The following is a 20,755-nucleotide window of genomic DNA, read 5'->3' as shown; positions in this document are numbered from 1 at the left end:
TAGTGTAACATGACATCTTTTAAAAGATGAACTGAATATGAGTGAGCTTGACAATGAGTAGGTAAGACACTGTCAGAAAGCTGAAAAACAGGTTGATGTCAAAGTATGACATAAATGCAGTAGTATAAACCCTACAATACCATTAGGTTCATGTCTTCCTAATGATGCCTTTGGGAAGGCAGAAAATACCCTTGTCCTTAAATACTATCACTTGACTGTGGAAATAAGACAGAGCACAAGGCCAATTTAATATGTACTTGAAGTGGTTTATATATATATATGTGTGTGTGTGTGTGTGTGTGTGTATGGATGTATGGATGCTGTCTTTGATAGATATAGCACATGTCTGGAAGAATGTTGAGATATTCAAACCATTTTTTTCTGGATCTTCCTCCCCACACTGCAAATTAATTTCAACAGCCCAATACCAGTATTCAACTATACTTGATTTTAAAAATATGTACTCTAAAGTGATTATATGTATTCATTGTAATCATTTTCCAATTTTTTTCTTTTTTAGAGTAAGACTAGCCTTTAGTAACATAAGAAAATTTGAGGTATACATTTAAAGAGTATTTCTAAATCATGAATTTTATGAATAGTTAAACAGATCCAAATAGAATTGAATCAATTTGGAATTTTGATGTTATGAGATACTTGTTGGTCTGACATCACGCACAGTCACACAGACAGACAGACAGACACACACACACACACACACACACACACACACACACCAGTAGTTACCATTTTTCAGTGTAAACCATATTGATTTGTACAATGGTGACATTCCCTGTCTTTGTTCCTAGGGTCGGTTGTAATTGATCTTGATGGAAAAAGTTCCCTCCTCTACAGATTTGATCAAAACTCCTTGAGTCCAATAAGAGATATCATATCTTTGAAATTTAAAACCATGGAGAGCGATGGGATCCTACTGCACAGGGCAGGCCCTGCTGGAGATCATATCACATTGGAGTTAAGAAGAGGAAAGCTCTTCTTACTTATTAATTCAGGTAAAACCACTTGGTGAGGCTCTTGGAAGGTCTGACCATTGCTTTTTACTTATGTAACTTGATATTTTCATAGCCCACTTCCTTTGACTTCGAAAGTACCTTATTTTCCTGTTGAAGGACTTGCGTGTCTGCCCAGTGTTCATAAGATTCATGTTTGCAAACTGCACACACCCCACTTGGACTGCTCTTCCCATAACTCTGGTGGAGCTCCACAGTTATTCACTAGCATCATAAAGAATGGGATGGGTCATTGAAAAATATCACAGCAGTAAAAATAATGAGCTTGTAGCAAAGATAAAATTTACATAGAAAATGAGCTTGCAATGGGTAATAATAATAGAAAGAATTAACAGTGGAGGAAATTACAGCAAGGTTGAGAGATCATTATAATCAAGTTGCAGGTAAATCCACACCACTGTTCAGGATGGCAAACATCGAAGAAGGTTACAAATTACTGTCAGTGACACTGGTCCATCAAATAGAAGATCCCCAACCCTTTTAACTGGATCAGAGGGCTGTTATTTTTTTTTTTCCTTCTAGGTGAGGCTAGACTGACCTCCAGTTCCACCCTGATCAACCTCACACTGGGCAGCCTGCTGGATGATCAGCACTGGCATTCTGTGCTTATCCAGAGACTGGGGAAACAGGTCAACTTTACAGTGGACGAGCACAGGCGTCACTTCCATGCCCAAGGAGAATTCAATTACCTGGATCTTGATTATGAGGTGTGGTGGTTACATTTCAATTAATACAGATTTGATGATGTGTGTGTGTAGTTTAATTTCCTAGTCAAAAAAAAAAATGCTATAAAAGCACACCTTGAGAATAAATCCCCAGGCTGACAAGACATTCCCAAGGAGGTCTAACTCACTTTCATACCAAACTTGAAGCTCATCATTTATTATGTATTTATATGTATCATTATAGCACATGGCCATCTGCTCACCTGACATGTATAGTCACATGTGTAGATCATGTTTTCAGTGATGGGCTCTCATTGCTGCATGCAAATCTAGAAGGCATGATCTGAGTTTCTTGTATTCTACTCCTGAGGAATGCAAATCTAAGGGAGACTAAAACAGAAACAGATTAATTCCTTAACATCCGATTTAAATATGCAAATAGCAAATGTGTGCTAGGAACATATACAAAATAAACTATCATAATTAGGTACCTTATTAAATAGCCCAAGTTCTACTGTGAATAGAAAAGTGTATTTTTCTTCATTAAGCAATAAATATCAAAACCAGGTGTGATTAGCAACTTGGAAGAATAATTAAACTGTCACCCAAATGAAGACTGAATGCACATAAATTTGTTTCTAAAAGTCAGTATCTTAATTTTTTTCTGTGTGTGGTGTTGTGAAGTTATCTACAGGATGACTATTGCTACAATTGCTAATCATAATTATTTAAATAGGTTCTCCTAAAATCACTAAACAATATTATTGATGCCATTTTTCTTTCTAAGATCAGCTTTGGAGGGATCTCAGCACCTGCAAAATCAGTGTCCTTGCCACACAAACATTTCCATGGATGTCTAGAGAACCTCTTTTATAATGGCGTAGATGTCATTGGCTTGGTCAAGGAACACAGCCCTCAGATCATCACCATGGTAAGACCCTCCAAGTGAAGGAATGAGGAAAATGTGTCTTTTCCAAATAAAATTGCTCCATTTAAGAGTCTCATTCAATATGTTTTAGACTTGGCTCTTCTTTAAAATTTCTCTCTGGTTAACAGTAAGCATATAGGAGCTTAATTCTATTTGTTGGAGTTATAATTCACAAAACACAAGTATTTTTCATATGCCTACTTTCATTAATTAATTAATTAATTTTGCTTCAAGACAGGGTTTCTCTGTGTAGCCCTGGCTATCCTGGAACTTACTCTGTAGACCAGGCTGGCCTCAATCACAGAGGTTCACCTTCCTCTGCCTCTGCCTCTACCTCTCAAGTGCTGGGGTTAAAGGTGTGCACCACCACCACCTGGCCATATATTTATTTTTATATGAAGTAAATGTATGAGAGATTTTTTTTCTGGGTAGAAACAAAACACACACACACACACACACACACACACACACACACACACACACACCTACTTCTTCACCAGAAAGGGAACTCATGAGAGACCAAAGTAATATTTGCACCAAAGTCTAACTTGGTTGACCAATGAGCTTCTAATGGGGTCATGAATAGGAGTGTGGGTAATACCAGGATACTTACACAAGCAAGAACAACTCAACAGCAGCTGCATCACAAAAAAAGCCACTCCAACACAGGTGATGAGTCAAAAGGCTGCACTCTAGAACTCTCTCCTCACAGGTTGCCTGGTCAGACTCCTCCCCTAGCAGTTGTTTATGATATCTATAATGCCAGGAAGGAGCCTTCCAGAATTTTCTAAGCTTTAGTTTTCTAAGACATGTGGTGATTTTTTGACTTCTTGAATCTCGTGAGCCAGCCCCTCTCTCCTAGATGGAATGTTTTAATTTGGAGAAAACTCTGCTGCATAAATTAAAAAATAGCATGAGAAGTAAAATTCTATTGTGATATGGTTTTAATTTTGTTGTGGCTGCTTAAATTTTATGGACATAGTATTACTCCCAATAGATTGTTTGCGTGTTTATTTAGTTAGTTAGTTAGTCAGTTTGTTTAAGAAGTTATTGCCTGACCAGTTTGTTGGGTGAGCACAAGGCCTCAAGAATTAGGTAGCTTCCTGGTGTGTTAACAAGACACAAGAAACACTTGCATTTATCATGGCCACTCATCCCAAATAAAGAGCTTATAGACTGGCCCAGCAATGGAGCTGCCATGCTGTCTAATTAGCAGTGTTGTCTGGGCTCCATTATAACCCAAGTCTATGGAAATGCGGCAGCCTTTAGCTCTGTTGGTCATGGCTCAGTCAGGGAAGCCATAGCAGAGTGTTACAATTAGGACTTAGCAGAGGAACCAGGAAGTGAAGACCTGGCAGTAGGAGCTCATGAACTGAAGCCGCAGCGTGAATGGACCAAGTAGAGTTGGCAGATCGTTTGTGGCTTATGCGATGAGCTTTCCGAGGCTTCTACAGGAGCTGTTGCCTCTGGGTACCTTCTGTCTCTAATAAATCCACGATACACATCTGGGCTGGACATCTACTTGGCTTGTCACTGCCCAGCAGGACCAGCTGTCATGATAAAGAGGTGGTACAGAATGGGAGAGAGCAGAAAGTGGGACAAACCTTGTGTGGATGTGTGTTTGGGGGTGTGTGTGCATGCATGGGTTGTTGTTATTGTTTTGTTTGTTTTGAATCTATGTGGATGTGTGCAAGTAGAAGCTGGAGGCTGCTGTTGGGAATCATCCCCAGTCACTATTCCACCTTATTCATTGCGGGTGTATTTGTTGATCAAACTCAGAGCTTGCCTGTTTGCTGCTTGTCAGCTTGCACTGGGAATCTCCCTGACTCCGAGTCTTCTAAGGTTGAAATTACTGATGGCTTCCCTACCCATCCTGCATCTCTGCAAGATTCTGAGTTCCAAACTCCAGTCCTCAAGTTTGTATAGCAAGTCTTTTGACCATTGGGCATCTACCAAGTCCCAAACCTGGCTTTTTGGCATGGGTTCTGGAAATCATCTTCCAGAAAGAAACTTCGGGGTTTCTGCTAGCAAGCAAGCAGTGTGTGTCACTGAAAGCTTGTTTGTGCTCACCCACCATTGTACGTGATTCCTAACACCTCTGGGGCAAAATGGCTGGTGTCTTACTGTCAAATATTGTTCTAGGTTTTGTAGGAACTTTTAGCTAGAAGCAAAGATTGAAATTCTGGGAAACACGCTTTCCAACTTGACTATTTTGATGATAAAATGCAGATTTAAATAGATTTTCATTAATTTCTTTCATTCCTTAAAATTCAAAATATGCAAATTGAATTTCACGTTGTGCAGAAAATCCCAAAGAGCATCACAAGAATATTTATTATCGAAAATATTTCATTCCTAATTCTCGGTGAATTTGGGCTCTTTGTATGTTTCTAACACACAGTAAGATTTTAATTTCCTTACTTTTCTATTACAGGGAGATAATTTAAAAGGAAATATAGACAGATATGTGTAGTTTGTCCTAAATAATGTTTGTCTACAGCACTTGTGCCAAGACCACCCCACTGCTCTTGGACAAGAGGATGTGCTCTGTGTAAGGCAGGAGAGGGCAACTACCCGAATAAAGTGTAAGCTCAAACTGAAGCTGATAACTGTTCCCATCTCCATAGGGTTTAATAGTCTTAAAATCCCCTTCCCTCTATATGTTTACGTTAGCAGTTAGCATTTGTGTTCTCAAGCATCTAACCATCTAACCTTTCATACACAGACAATGTAACGGTTGTATAAAATAAAACTTCAATGTTTATTCTTCTCAATAAAGTAGATTTCCAAGTCCATTCTAAGGTTGAAGAATGACTAGAAAGCCTGGGAACATGCTTCAAGAACTTTTAAGATAAATGGCAATGATTCAGACCTTCATGGTATCAGTCAATGTTAATATGGGCCTTCATGGTAACAGCCAATTGTTTTCAGGCTACAATGATATGAGATTGGTAACCAGACTTTATGAGCACTTAAACTCCAAACTGTGTGGAGGGTAACAAACTGAGTGCCTTTTCTTGTCCTCTGTCCTCAGGGAAATGCCTCGTTTTCTTGTTCACAACCACAGTCTATGCCTCTGACTTTTCTGAGCACCAGGAGTTATTTGGTCCTCCCAGTGTCTTCTAAAGAGGAAGCCATTTCAGCCAGCTTTCAATTCCGAACCTGGAATAAGGAGGGACTTCTGCTCTTCAGTGAACTCCAACCGGCGTCAGGCAGTCTCCTCCTCTTGCTCAGCGATGGAAAACTTAAACTGAATCTTTACCAGCCAGGAAAGTCACCCAGTGACATCACAGCAGGTAATAAATGTCTTCCTGCAGGCAAAGCATATGGATTTGAAAGATTTCATTATCTCTCTGTCCCTTCTCCATAAATTTTATGCATAGCCAAAAAATTAATATTTGTTTAATAAATGGATACTTGAGTTAATAAGATTATCAGTACCTTTCCTTAGAGGAACTTGATTCCAATTTTCTTCTAAATGTGATTCCAGTATTCAAAGTTCTTATTAGCATAGTTGATAATGATGAGGGAGTAGAAATTTCCATCCATGACCCTTTTACCAACTCAGACAAGTCATCAACCTAGCAGGAGAAAATGGGCTTTGGGGGAGCAGTGAATGGCCCTGAAAACAGGCCAATAAGTTAACTGGATGTCTTTCAGTGAAAAATTACACTGTTAAAGAGCTATTTTCCAACTCAACTCGGTATGGAATGTGATGGCGGCCACCCTGGCACCTATATCTATCTGTGTCATTTTATACTAATATGCAAATGTACCTTGCAGTGGTTGGATATATTTTTAGAGAGGCAAAAGTTGCCATTTGGACACCAATTGACGTTCTCTGTGTTCGTTTACAATACGGTATCCATTTGTCAATTAGAGGTAATACAATTAAGGTGACTTTATATGTGTCTTGAAAATTAATGTTCAATCTAGGTCAGAGCTGTGGGTGAGGGATATTTTTGTCTCTTCATTAAAATTATATAGCTCGCAACAAGGAATCTCCATCATATTTTTTTCGTATATAGAACAGCATCCACTACTGGCAGGTAGAGGTCACATTGGGGTAAATTGCTACATTAATTTAATAAATGATCTTTAACAACAATTTATAGATGCTATTGTACTACTCCTCTATATTAACTATGACCAACATTTGTGGAATATGATTGGGGAAGGGAAAAAATGAGAAAAGTTAAAATAGAGTTTGAAACTAGTAGGAAGAACAAGTATACAAATTGGTGCTACTGTGCTACTTGGTTAGGTTTCTGTTGCTGTGATAAAACGCCATGGCCATAGGGAATTAAGAGTGGGAAAAGTTTACTTCATTCACACTTCCATATCACACACTATCGTCAGAGATACTCAGAACCAGAACCTGGAGGTTCTGATGCAGAGATGCATGGGGAGAAGGCCAGTAAGTAGCACTCCTCCATGGTCTCTGCATCAGTCTGCTTTCTGCAAGCACCCAGGACTGCTATCCAAGAGGTGGCACCGCCCACAGTGGGATGGGCCTTCCCACATCAATCATCAATGAAGAAAATGTACTACAGATTCACCCACAGGCCAATCTGGTAGGGGCAGTTTTTCAATTGAGGTTCCCTCTTCCAAAATAACTCTGGCTTGTGTCAAGTTGACATGAAGCCAGCCAGGACACGGACCTAATGTTTGTATATTTTTACTGCCATTTGTGTTCCTGTATCACTGCAGTTTAAGTTAGGGTCCTAGAAAGTCGGCATTAATTATAATTTTTTAGAGGTACTGTGCTGTGACATTTTATGTAATGTTCAATGTGGTGGGTTTGTAGTCTGCACAAAAAGACATAAATTAATCAGTGTCATATGAATAATTAAGAGACTCCTAAAACTAGAGTCTTAAAATGTAAGCTTGTCATTAGTGTGTAGCGTATTGTGATGTATTTGACATCCTTTGAAGTGGTTATGGCTGTAAGCCTAATTTTCAACATCTTAAAGAAAGTGCTTCATACAGCATTACTGTAGTGAGCTGCGTGAAGCTAACTCACTCCCAACCTTTTTACAGGAATATATAGTTAATAAATTACTAGGTATAGCACTGTAAAGAATACCCTAAGTGATTTTAAAAATCTCTAAATGAGTGTTTGAATACAGACACGGCATAATCCATTATGTTATCACGTGACTTTATATGATTATTTTCATAGCTTATAATAAGGAATCTAACTATGACTGTCAGCGTAGCAAAATATATTACCCTGAAAATAGCAAATGTTGGCCTAGCAACTCTCTCCACTCTCATTTTTCCAGTTTCTTTCAAAATTATATATTTAATTATTATGGAAGTTTAAGCCATCCTTATATGATGAAAAGATTTAGTATCATATAATATCAATCCCACAGTCATTCATGGCTTTATTTAAAGTCATTACAATTCAGCAATTGATTTGTTGGTCAAACATTATCAAGTGAATCACAAGTGGGTTTATTATATGCATATTAATTTTTGAGAATTTCAATACAGCAAATGGACTTTTTATTTACAAATAAATTACTTAAATGGTAGTTGAGTGCCTGGCCAGTTTCATTTCTCATAGGAAATGACCTTCCATTTGAGAAACTTCGGGGTATTATATTATACTAAATCTTTTCATTATATAAGGATGGCTTAACTATTCATAGTTATAGTGAATAGAAATCTTAAGGGTTTGAAATTTTCAAAATATTTTTACCTTTTATAGTGAAAAAAACCAAATTAAATGGAGAAAGAACTGAATTATGCAAATATCTGAATTATCAGGCTAAGTTTGTAATGGGATGTGCCGTTGACAAATTGTCATTTGGAATTTGAAAATATTATGTGAACCTAAGCCATTCTTGAAATATTAATGATAGTATATTAGCCTAAATTATGAAACGTTTTAGCAATGCTTTGAAATCCCTCACGACACAAGATATTTTCAGCCCTTGTCATTGTTAGAGATGTCAAATCAAAGCTGATCTAGATGACATCAAGGACCTAATGTAACAAAGACGTTACATTTTCTTTTTGAAGATGAAATTCTTTGTTGTCAAGTTGGAGGCTCCTACAATGGTTTTAGGGTTTGGCCTAATGGTGAAAACCAGTCCCATGACCAAGCTTTTTGGCCCTATAGCAGAATGTGCCTTTTGTAAGCCTGCCTGCGCTATCTGAAGTGTGTCTGCTATTTTGATAGACATTTGCAATCCTTGTGTTCCTGGCAGTGATACAGCCCTCCTGGTGCATCTCTCCCAGAAAAAGGCATTTTTACAGTTCTGTCTCATCCCTTTTCCTTGTTAAACTCTTCCTCCCTTCCTACTGTAAACCTGTCACCTTTAAACTTCTGCCCTCCACTGAAGTGATGGTCACCAACGACCCCCATATTTTCACTTTGACAGGAGCTATCTAGCTATCTGGGTCCTTAATTCTGGCTAGTGATGAAGGTAGGTATAGGCTTGCTGGTGATTTTGGAGGTGTATCTGGGAATGGGTACCACTCTTCGGAGGTTCCTTGAGTGATGGCATACATGTAATTGCCTTCTGCACCTTTGCAGAGGATCTACTTTAAGTGACAGGCTTAGTTCTTTTCTTTATCCATCTTCTCTTCTAGATGCCTGTTACAGTCTCAGCAGAGGCCAAGGGCAGCTAAGCTGTCAGACCGTTTCTATAGCAATTTACGATAGGCCTGGAGATCACCCAGAAGAAAGCAGATTAAAAACTACTTCCTGCTGTAATTTCTGTGGTGATGTGGTTTGAGCCAAAGACAGAGGTTGAGGGGTTTAGTTGAGGAAGAGAAGGTTCTAGAACAATCCTAGCCTCTCTGCCATCTGCAATTGCAAACACCTCCAATTATTATTCAGTTGACAGTGTTTCCCCTCCTTAAATCACCCAAACATTAGGAGTTTGAACATATTGAGTCTGTGGCTTGTCACAAGGCTAGGGACATCCCTGGAGACTCACATGCGCAGCTTGATGTAAAAGTATGAAGAATGACATAAACCATGGGGTTGTGTTCACTGATTGGTGGTGTTGAGAAACCAAACGTTAGCTTCTGCTTAATGGTCTTAGGACATAAGGGCAACTCTGTTTGATATTTTTCTAATCTTAATCTTGAGGGATGGAGGAATGGAATAAAGATGAAGGAATTGACAAAAGGGAAATTAGTCGTTCCTGTAGCAATCATAGTATGCATTGCTCGGGCCCACCCTACCTGGTGGAAGCAATGTTAAAGGGGGAAGGGCTTGTTTCAGCTCATGGCTCTGGGGAGTTTCCATCCATCTTGCTGGGAAATGCATGTTGAACCAGTGTACTTCATTGTGATAGTAAAGAATGTCTCATAGAGGAGACTGTTCCCATCCCCTCAGGAAGAAAAAGGCCAGGACTAGGGAGTGGTCGATAGCTTTCAAAACTTGGTCCTGATGACCTGTGTTCTTTAGCTGGGCTCTACCTCTTGAAAGTTTCAAAGTTGCATCACCTGGAGACCAAGCTATCAGACAATGAACCTGCAGTGGGACATTAAACATCCATACAGCAACAGAAATCATTCGTATTCTTCAGAGAAGGGAGAGGTTTGGTATTCCTGTGGGTTACACATTAATCTTATTTCTTTTTAATGATCTGTGCACACCCAAGATTTTGAGATAGTGGTATTTTTGTTTGTGTGTTTGTCTTTTTGATATTTTGAGACAGTGTCTTACAAGCTAGCTTGGAACTCACTATGTAGACAGGGTTGGCCTTGAACTTACAGTCCTTTTCTTGTTTCTTATTTCCAAGTGCTGAGATTACAGGCATGCACCACCATGGGTCTTGGTTTCTTCTGAGAGTTGACTTATGTTCAACAGGACAGTGTCAGGTCCTAGGTCCACTAGGTGGCTTCTCAAAGTTCACCTTCCTGATGGTCATATGTTGCACTGTCAGTTCTGGCTTTTCTCCTGTTCAAAGTTGTTTGAAGTAAAGAAAAATAAGGAGAGCATCTGCCTTATAGGCAGAGTAAATTGTCTGGTTTAGAGTCAGGTAAGGGCGTCTTGTTTGTTTTCTTGCTTATTGGCTTAGTAGCACCTGAGATTGTTGTTTACTCTGACCTAGATTCAATGTCTACACACTTAAAGTGAGAGTAATAACCACTGTGGTGTAAATTAAACAATATCTAGAAATCACTAAGTGGTACTTGTGAGCAATCACTTGATAACATTATTAGAATTATTACTTTATAAATATACTAACAATAGAGTCACTCTCCAGATTGTAATGAATAGAGGCTGTAGTATAGCTCAGTGGTGGGGTACTTGCCTCCTCGGGGCACTGGCCTCGATTTCCAAGATGGAACAGGGATTATGAGTGATGGCTGTTATGTTTTTTTATATGCACCCTCCCCCCCCCCCCCCCCGACAAACACACCTCCATGGCTCATGGCCTAGGACTCCTGATCCCCAGCTATGGGTGATGTTTTGGGATTGTGGAAACTTTGAGGCTTTAGGCATGATTGGAGGAATTGAGATACTGGGTCTGGGCCACTGAGGGTTATAGCCCTACCCTACCTTGGGTCTGATCCCTTTCTGCTTTTTGTCCCCTCTACTGGAATGAGAATAATTTCAGTTACACACTCCTGTCACCAGGAATTCTGCCATACCTTATAGCTATCAGCCACAATAAATCTTCCTTCTTTTAAAAAAGTTCTTTTGGTGTGTGTGTGTGTCTGTGTGTGTGTGTCTGTGTGTGTGTGTGTGTCTGTGTCTGTGTGTGTGTGTGTAGGTAGGTATTCATAGAGACCTGAAGAGGGTTTCAGGGCCTCTGGAGTTACAAGGACTTACAGTAGTTTGTGAGCTGCTAAGTTCAGGTGCTGGGAACTGAACTCCGGTCCTCCAGTAGAGCAGCAAGCATTATTAATCAGTAAGCTATTATTCTAGCTTTTTAAACGTTTCCTTTCTTAATTATAAAAATAACTAATAAGGTAGCAATAGAATTGAGTTGTGTTATATACCTAATAAAGGAAAGCATACAGATTGCACGATTCCTCCCCTTCCTACTTTGACAGAAGGGGAGCCTTCTTATCCACCCGAGAGACAGCAAAGTGAAAGAGGATTAGCTTTACTAGGTAAGACTAGTTGGGATATGACACAGATCATGCTTTAACTTGAGCAGTCTATCCCTTTGACAGGAGATAAGTCTCCTCCAGATGTAAATGGTATCTGTTACTCAAAATTTCAGCTTTCTAAAGGGTTCTCTGAAAGTGTGGCGCCAGTTCATAACCTGCTGGCTTGTTAAATGGATGCATTTCATGGTGCCAAACTGCAGAGTGGGCAGTCTTGCCAGTCTTTTGTTCATAATCTAACTTGGCTTCGGTATGGGAAATAGGATTCCAAAGGCCTCCCCAAGCCTTTGGCTTAATTCTGTCCTGTGCCCTGTCAGCTGATGCCCAGGGCATCATCATAGCAAGCGTGCTCTTTGAACCAGCACTGGCTTTCTGCAGGACTTGTACGAATCCATGAGTGTGAAAACAGACACAAAGCTTTTAGAAACAGTTACAACACAAAGATACCCCTGTAAAGTATAATACACGCTTGATAGACATGATTTTTTAAAATGTTTCAATCCCAGTGATTTATTTCCTGTGTATGGATGTTTTGTTTGCACGTACACTTGTACCTGAAGGTCAGAAGAGAGCGTCAGATCTCCAGGGCCTTGAGCTACAGATGATAGTGAAATAACATGGAGCTGCTGGGAATCAAACCCTGGTCCTCAGGAAGAGCAGGCAAGGCTCCGAACCACTAACCATCTATCTCTTCAGTCCATGCGCCTGTAGTTATATGCCATTTGATCACATAGTAGTTAATTTTATCCTAGGTTATAGAAGTATCACTGTGCAAGCCAGATGAGGTGGGCACATACCTTGGATCCCAGCACTTGGGAGGCTAAGACAAAATCCATGATTATGATTTTGAAATCAGCTTGGGCTATATATAAAACTCTATCACTGATGAAGGGAACAAAATCAAGGCTGGGGAGATTATTCTGTAGATAAAGCACTTGGGGAACCACAGTGAGAACTTGGGTCTGAACCCCTGAATCCATTTAATAAAGCCAGACATGGTTGCATGTGTCTCTAAGTTTAATGTTTCTTTGGAAAGACTGGAAGCTGAGATGGGAAAATCCCCAGCAGTTAGCTAGTCAGCTCAGTGTCTGTCACCATGCAGAACAAGAGACTTTAGAGCAGGGAGAGATTGGTGCTAGAGGTTTTCTGACCTCTGTGAGCATCATGTGGCATGTAGATGATTGCTCTCACACAGACTTAGGCACAGGCACGTGCCTACACACTCATCCACTCACAATCAGTGTAGAATACATTAGAAAATGAAAACTTCAGCGGCATAGATGTTTGGAAAGCAAAAACTTTGAGGTAAATATAAGGAGAAACACAGGAGTCGTGCATCTATACTTTGGAGACAGCTTAGAGGACACACGAGGATCAGAGATACGTGGAAGCACGTGCTCTTGTGGATTAAGTATGGAAGGAGTTGTCTGCATTCTGCTTCCTAAAGGAGTTAGATGGAGCGTCCATCGCTTTGAACTTGCAGTTGAATGAGGAGAACAGCAAAGAAGAGTTCATGGGAAATCTCTCAGAACATGTGGATTTTATTTTAACTTTGAATTTAAACTGGTGGAGAATTAACCATCTCAAAACTGAGTTCTATCTAGATGAAAACAGAGCTCCGGTGATAAGTGTCCCCTGTCCTATAATCAAAGTTTTCAGTGGTGACCAACAGTGACAGGATGCTGGGGAGGGACACAAAACTTTCAGCTAGAAATTTCAAGCATGTGTTTATCCCACTGCCAATGGCAGCCTAACAATGAGGCCAGTGGCACACCTTAGGGACCCTACCTCATCCCTTCCCCAAACATTCCTTGCCAATAATCCCCAAAGGATCCCAGGAAAGATGTGATGCCCACTTGGAATCTTCTGCCTGGAATGTTTTGGGAACACAGAATTCTCAGTCCCTAAATCCTAATAAGACTGTTATATGGCCTGAACTTCTCAATCAGGCTCTGAGAGCATGAAGCTAAATCCTAAATGTTGGGGTAGCCAAGACCCTGCAGGGCATATATTGAGGGGATTGGTGTTGGGGTTTTAGCAAGGAAGCTCTGTAGCACATCTTTTAGGCATACCACATATGGTTATACATTTATAAAACCAGGCAAATAAAAATATACTCTAAATTTAGGTAGTGGTCACCTACCTAGACAATCTTAGAGAGACAAATGTTTATTTATGATATGCATGAAAAGATGTGGAATTCTTTAATGTCATTAGAGGAGTTGGGAGATGGTGCTGTGAGTAAGAGTGCTTATACAACAATGAGGAAGTGAGTGTGAGTCCCCAGCAGCCAAATAAAAAGCTAGGCATGGCAGTGCACATTCCTTTTGACCAAGTGCTAGGGAAACGCAGAGCTAGGAGCTTCACTGGAGCTTGCTGGCCGACAACCAGAAATTGGTCTCAATGTAAGTATCCAGCCTGCCTTCTTTACTCCTGTGTCCAAGTTGAAAAAAAAGTATACTTTTCTTGGATGATAGCATAGTATTCTTTTAACTCTTGATTAAGATTTGTGTCCCTTTTAATATAACCATGACAGGACAATGTGAACAATTTAAGAGCGTTTGGGGGGCATTTTAAAACTGTAATTATAAGAGAACCACACTCAGTGTAAGAAAGCAATTTAAATGTCTCCTTGGGCTTTGTAGGGTGGTAGGACTTTTGTTTACTGGCTGAGATGTTCTCTGGCTGTAAGAGTGACTGGCAAATCCACCACAGATAGCTCAGCTTCCCTATCCCCCATTTGGCCTTGGCTGTGGCCACTGTAGTTATAATTGCCTTTGAGAGGAAGAGCAATGACATGAGTGTTGCCTTAGGAAGAACTGGAGAATGTGTTTTAGTGGAAACTCCTTGGTTTTTATTAGAGCAACATTTACTTTATATAAAAGTATGAGTCTAATTAGAATTGTGTCTCTTATGCATAAGGAGTAGAGTGAATGAGATAAAATAAGAGAGAGGGAGAGCAAAAGCAAGAGATGGCATGTGAGAGAGGGGGAGGGAGGGGAAGGGGGAGGGAGAGATATCTAAGGTATTTGACAGTCATAGTCCTTAAATTCCTGTGAATTTGAATCAAGGAGTTTGGATAATCCTAGAGGGAAATCATTACTGTGAGCCTCCTGTCATCAAGGCTTTCTCCAGCAATCTTAGGTAGAAGTGTGCATGCAACCTTATTCTATGTGGGGCTCTTTCAAAAGGCATTTAGTATACAATATATTGTTTTGATGTCTTTAGTGTTAGATAATTTTATATAGGCAGAACATGTGTTTTGATCAAATCTACCTTCCATTCCTTCCTTCCCTTATCTCCAACACCCATTTTCCCATCCCAACAATGTGTGCTCTTAAAACAAAACAAAACAAAACAAAACAAAACAAAACAAAACAAAACAAAACAAAAAACAAAAAACAAAACCCATCAACCCATTTAGTACACTTAGCTTCTTGTATGTACATGGGCTCTACTTTGACGTTTTGGTTAATACTATCCTAATAAGGTTTTCTCTCTCTCTCTCTCTCTCTCTCTCTCTCTCTCTCTCTCTCTCTCTCTCACACACACACACACACACACACACACACACACACACACACACTTGCTCACTTATTTTCCCCTCTCCCTCTCAACTTACTACTTCCCTAGGCTGCCTTCAAACTCCTAGTCTTCCTGTATCAGCCATCCTTCCAAATTGTAGGATTATAGGCACATCCTTCACACTTGGTATGGGGCAATAATTTAAGTGTCATTCCCTTATCTGAGGTTTTACTTTCCACAGCTTCAACAACTATGGCCAACTAGGGTCTGAAAATACGAACTGGAAAATACCAGAAATAAGCTGTTCATATTGCTTAAAGGATGCCTACAGTCTATTTTTTTTCTATTTTAGTCTGAGTTACTGCTGGTTGACTGTGCCTTCTTTATAAGTTTACTTTATCATAGCTATGTATGTGCAGAAAAAGTCACAGTATGTATGGGGTTGCAGGCATGGATGGGTGTCTTATAATGTAGACAGGTAAGGTGGGGCTGGGGCAGATGCCAACACTGCATTCAGTCTAGTGTCTGTGCTGTTCACAAGTGGCTGCTTCGTGTTTCCTATTGAGAGCTCTTCCTTTGTCTCCTCTCCCCAGGTGCAGGCTTAGGTGATGGCCAGTGGCATTCTGTCTCCTTGTCTGCTAAAAGGAATCACCTGAGTGTGGTGGTGGACGGCCACATCAGCCCTGCTTCTCCTTGGTTGGGACCCGAGCAGGTTAACTCAGGAGGCGTCTTTTATTTTGGAGGTAAGCAAATGAGTCACATGATGTGGTCCATTGGATCCTATTTGTGTTCCCACTTCTGTGTCCTGGAGACGATCTCTCACATGCTTTAAGCAGTGCTAACCCTCGGGACTAATTTTCAACTCTCTTTAAACATGAAAATGTTGAGTGGATCAAAATGACAAATTGTGACCTAAAATGAATTCCTACAAGGCAGACTTCCTTATGCTTACTGTTTCTATAATGAGATTTATTTTAAGTAGGTCACTTTCTTCAGTTCTTATCTTCAAGCCTTGTTAGATTCTCCTAGTGTTAAATGGCCCTTACACATCGTCTTCTGATTTGATGGGTTGATTTCCTTCTGGTGTTTTTTTATTTTTTCCTGATCTGACTCCTAGCTCCCATAGAACAACATTCCGACTGCTTCCTCCCTGCCCAGTGCAGAAAACAGTATTACGCCACTGGACAAATAATTAAACATAATTAGTCATAGCAACTCAGTCTCTTTGCTGAAGAAAAACAAATATACTGGTACATTTGATAAAACCAGGATACAGGCCTTCGGCATCAGCCTTTTCCTTAGGGAACAAGAACAGATGAAGTGCTTAATCATCTTGTGGATGGTTGATTGGAATAAAGGCTCAGGAAAGCAGATTAGTGGCACGAGAATGAGATTTCACAACTGAAACAAACACAATGGACTCTGACATAAGGAGTGCAGTTCAGTAGACAGATGTAACTATGTCCTAGTGCTTTCTTTCTATATTACCATTGTTTGGCTATTGCTTGACCGCAGTTTAATAGTGGCTTCTGGAGCCAGGGAGATATACTGGTGGTTAAGAGTTCATAGTGCTTGTCTAGTGCATCAGGGCTTAGTTCCCAGAACACATGTCAGGTAGCTCACAACTGCCTGTAGGTCCAGTTCCTGTGGAGCTGATGCCCTCAGCCTTATATTGCACGTATGTGCACATGTGTGCATACACACTTACACACACACACACACACACACACACACACACACACACACACACACACACACATGTCCCCCACAAATGCATACATGCACAAAATGAAATAAATCATAAAAATAAAAACTAATTCTAGAATCATTTTTTTATTATGGAGGATGATTTTCAATCTTGATGGATTAACAATAAAATACAAATCATTTTCTAAGAATCGTCATAAAGACATAGACTAGTTCACCAGAGGCTTAAAGACAAATTAAAGAACAAAACAAAACAAACTGAAGTGAAAGAAGGAAGACTAAACCAAGGGGCTGGTGAGGTGGTTCAGTGGTTAAGAGTCCTTGCTGCTCTCGAAGAGGACCTGAGACACTTCCCAGCACCCATAAGGTGGCTCACTCCACCTGCAACTCCAGCTTTCTGGGATCCAACATCCCCCTCTGACTTCTGCAGGTACCTGCACAAACATATTCACAGCCACAGAAACACGCACGTATAGGTAATAAACACAAAACCTTACGAAACGACATCTATGCAATCCACCACTACAAAAGCAGCCAAAGGCTGTAATTTTAAGTGATGTCATTGCTTTCCAGAATGAGATTTGTTCATTTCTGGACTAAGTTGCTTAACAAAACATGATGGATTTTGTGGCAACCTATAGAAATGTATAGACTTTTAATCAATAGTAAGGTATATAGTAAAACCTAACCCAGAGCTTTCCATCCAAAGGAAAATATTTAGAACAGTAAAAGAGATATGAAAAACCCCAGTACAAAGCATATTGTTAAAGGATACGAAAGAAAAAGTAGAAGCTTGGGTAAAATGTTAATAAATCATGAAAATGGAATTGTCTTTCTTACAGCATTTCATGTCCTTTATGCTCAAATTTAGTAATCCTTGGCTATTTTATGCATTTTCTCTCGCTATTGTGTTTATTCACACTGTAATATTTTAGAGTAAAATATATGCATGCTGTAATTTTTGTTTATTATGATGCACATGTCGCACTCTATAGCATTCTAAAATGGTTTGGATTCACCAAGATTTACAGCAACGTTGCAAGGTTGCCGGGATCTTCACTGTGCACTCCCGTGTCTAATTTACTTTGTCGTCTATGTTTCAGAACATATAGACATTTCAAGGAATATCAGTGACTCTTTGTGTATTTGTGCATATGTATGTCTGAATATGGTACACACACATGCAGGTGTGTGTGTGTGTGTGTATGTGTATGTATGTGAGTTTATGTGTGTGTGTGTGAGTGTGTGTATGTACATGTGAGTGTGTGTGCTTGTGTGTGTATGTGAGTGAGTATGTGTGTGTGTATGTGCATGTGTGTGTGTATGTGAGTGAGTGAGTGTATCTGTGTGTGAGTGTGTGCTTGTATGTGTATGTGACTGAGTATATGTGTGTGTGCATGTGTGTGCATGCATGTGTGTTTATCTTTGTGTGTGTGTCTGTGACTGAAATATGTGTGTGTGCATGTGTGTGTGTTTATCTTTGTGTAGTGTGTGAATGGGTGTGTGTGTGTGTGTGTGTGTGTGTGTGTGTGTGTATACACACAGAGGCATGTGCCTACTGGTGTGTGTGTAGGCCAGAGAAGGATGCCAGGCATCCCATCTCATCTTCTAGTCTCTCATTACCCAGCAAGCTTGAGTAATGAATGCTCCTAGCTCTACATTTTCCTAGGACTTGGTCAAAAGGAATATGCACTGCCATGCCTAGCTTTTTATTTGGCTGCTGGGGACTCGCACTCACTTCCTCATTGTTGTATAAGCACTCATACTCACAGCACCATCTCCCAACTCCTCTAATGACATTAAAGAATTCCACATCTTTTCATGCATATCATAAATAAACATTTGTCTCTCTAAGATTGTCTAGGTAGGTGACCACTACCTAAATTTAGAGTATATTTTTATTTGCCTGCTTTTATAAATGTATAACCATATGTGGTATGCCTAAAAGATATGCTACAGAGCTTCCTTGCTAAAACCCCAACACCAATCCCTTCAATATATGCCCTGCAGGGTCTTGGCTACCCCAACATTTTAGGATTTAGCTTCATGCTCTCAGAGCCTGATTGAGAAGTTCAGGCCATATAACAGTCTTATTAGGATTTAGGGACTGAGAATTCTGTGTCCCCAAAACATTCCAGGCAGAAGATTCCAAGTGGGCATCACATCTTTCCTGGGATCCTTTGGGGATTATTGGCAAAGGAATGTTTGGGGAAGGGATGAGGTAGGGTCCCTAAGGTGCTCCACTGGCCTCATTGTTAGGCTGCCATGGGCAGTGGGATAAACACATGCTTGAAATTTCTAGCTGAAAGCTTTGTGTCCCTCCCCAGCATCCTGTCACTGTTGGTCACCACTGAAAACTTTGATTATAGGACAGGGGACACTTATCTGTTTTCATCTAGATAGAACTCAGTTTGAGATGGTTAATTCTTCACCAGCTTATATTCAAGGTTAAAAAAAAATCCACATGTTCTGAGAGATTTCCCATGAACTCTTCTTTGCTTTTCTCCCAATTCAACTGTAAGTTCAAAGTGATGGAGACTGAATCCAGTCATGCTAAACTAGCTGGTGTACTCTAATGTCAAGAGTTCCTCTGCCCCAACAGCCTAGCTTCTGTCCCTACTCTGCAGTCTTCAGAGAGCCTGTCCCATTGGCTGTCAGGATAGAGGGCTACTTCTCAAAGAACAGAACTCCATATGCCACACAAAACACCCACTATTTATCTATCACCTCACTCTCTCTTCTCTTCACCTTTCTTCTTTCAAATGAGTGCATTTCAAAAAAAAAAATCAGAGCACACTGTGGGATGCCCCAAAGTGCATTTGATCACTTATAAGCTATACATTCAAAATCTTGGTTCTCTGTGCACATAGAAGATAGTTGAGTGACTAATTTCTGTAAATTCTCTTATGTTATCTTTTTCATGGGTATCATGGCATGTAGGAGATTCTAACTGAGGTATAGAATACTCACATTCAAGTTCCCTGTACAAAGCAAGCATCAGGTATCTAAGGACCTGGTCACACTGCCATGAAATGGCATCTCACTTCTGAAACAGCAGTATACAGTAGTAATTTATGTGTCATCTCTGGAGGTCTTTAATATGATGACTGCCTCTGGTAATGGGTCTATCCATCAATTCAGCATTGAAAATTCTTCAGGAGTCTTCCTACTTTAGTACTTTCATCTTGCATAGATTCAGTATTCAACTTCTTCCTGGTATCACATTATATTAACCCATCTTCGCCTTCAAAGACCTGATCTAAGCCTTCTTTGTCCTTGGAATTTTATGCTTACTGAGTGTTTTATCCAAGAACATGAAGTACCCATGATCTGACTTTTGGTTTTGTTTATGGTTTAATTATATATCTTTTTGATTCACTTTTCCCTGTCTTGTTGCCCTCAGGCATTCTGTATGAATTAACCCATTTTAAAATAGTTTGAGATGTGTTAGGGCATGCCAACACTAGAAAAGAGTAGCCAAGTAGTTTACATTTCTGGTGTATGAGAACTATCAAGTGTTCCTAAACTATTACCCTTTCTTCTTTATTCTGACATTCTTAGTTAGGTAATAGGTCATCTACAGGGAAATTGTTCTAACCATGCACATTGTATGGCTCCTTTTGTATCTTTGTTCTGAGTAGGACACCTACAATAGACCAAAGAAATTATTCACTCCAAGTGTAGCTCATGAACCAATGGGTTTTACTGGGGTTCCTTACAGAAATGTGAGTGGCTCACAGGTAGCTGAATTACAGAATGCTTACTGCAGCATGGATCACAGACCACTGTAGCTGTGTTTCTGGAATTATCTTTCC

General features: G+C 40.0%; 1 protein-coding gene across 2 annotated transcripts in view; it reads left to right on the top strand.

The window, feature by feature from the left end:
• The window catches only part of Cntnap4 (contactin associated protein family member 4), a 289,760-nt gene that overhangs the window by 177,070 nt on the left and 91,935 nt on the right, over positions 1 to 20,755 (top strand). The window contains exons 5-9 of one of the 2 annotated variants that reach the window (XM_021169778.2): positions 810 to 1,013; positions 1,554 to 1,738; positions 2,484 to 2,627; positions 5,659 to 5,920; positions 15,827 to 15,976. In XM_021169778.2, coding sequence (XP_021025437.1) covers positions 810 to 1,013; positions 1,554 to 1,738; positions 2,484 to 2,627; positions 5,659 to 5,920; positions 15,827 to 15,976 — 945 coding nt within the window. Of the gene's footprint in view, positions 1 to 809; positions 1,014 to 1,553; positions 1,739 to 2,483; positions 2,628 to 5,658; positions 5,921 to 15,826; positions 15,977 to 20,755 lie in introns of those variants that run through there. The other variant, XM_029480968.2, reaches the window with a different exon arrangement.

This window comes from Mus caroli, unplaced genomic scaffold (genome assembly GCF_978045245.1).
Source record: "Mus caroli unplaced genomic scaffold, Mus_caroli_1 scaffold_10, whole genome shotgun sequence".
Taxonomy (NCBI): Eukaryota; Metazoa; Chordata; class Mammalia; order Rodentia; family Muridae; genus Mus; species Mus caroli.
Note: the sequence above shows the minus strand (reverse complement) of the source record. Positions and strands in the feature narration are given on the sequence as shown.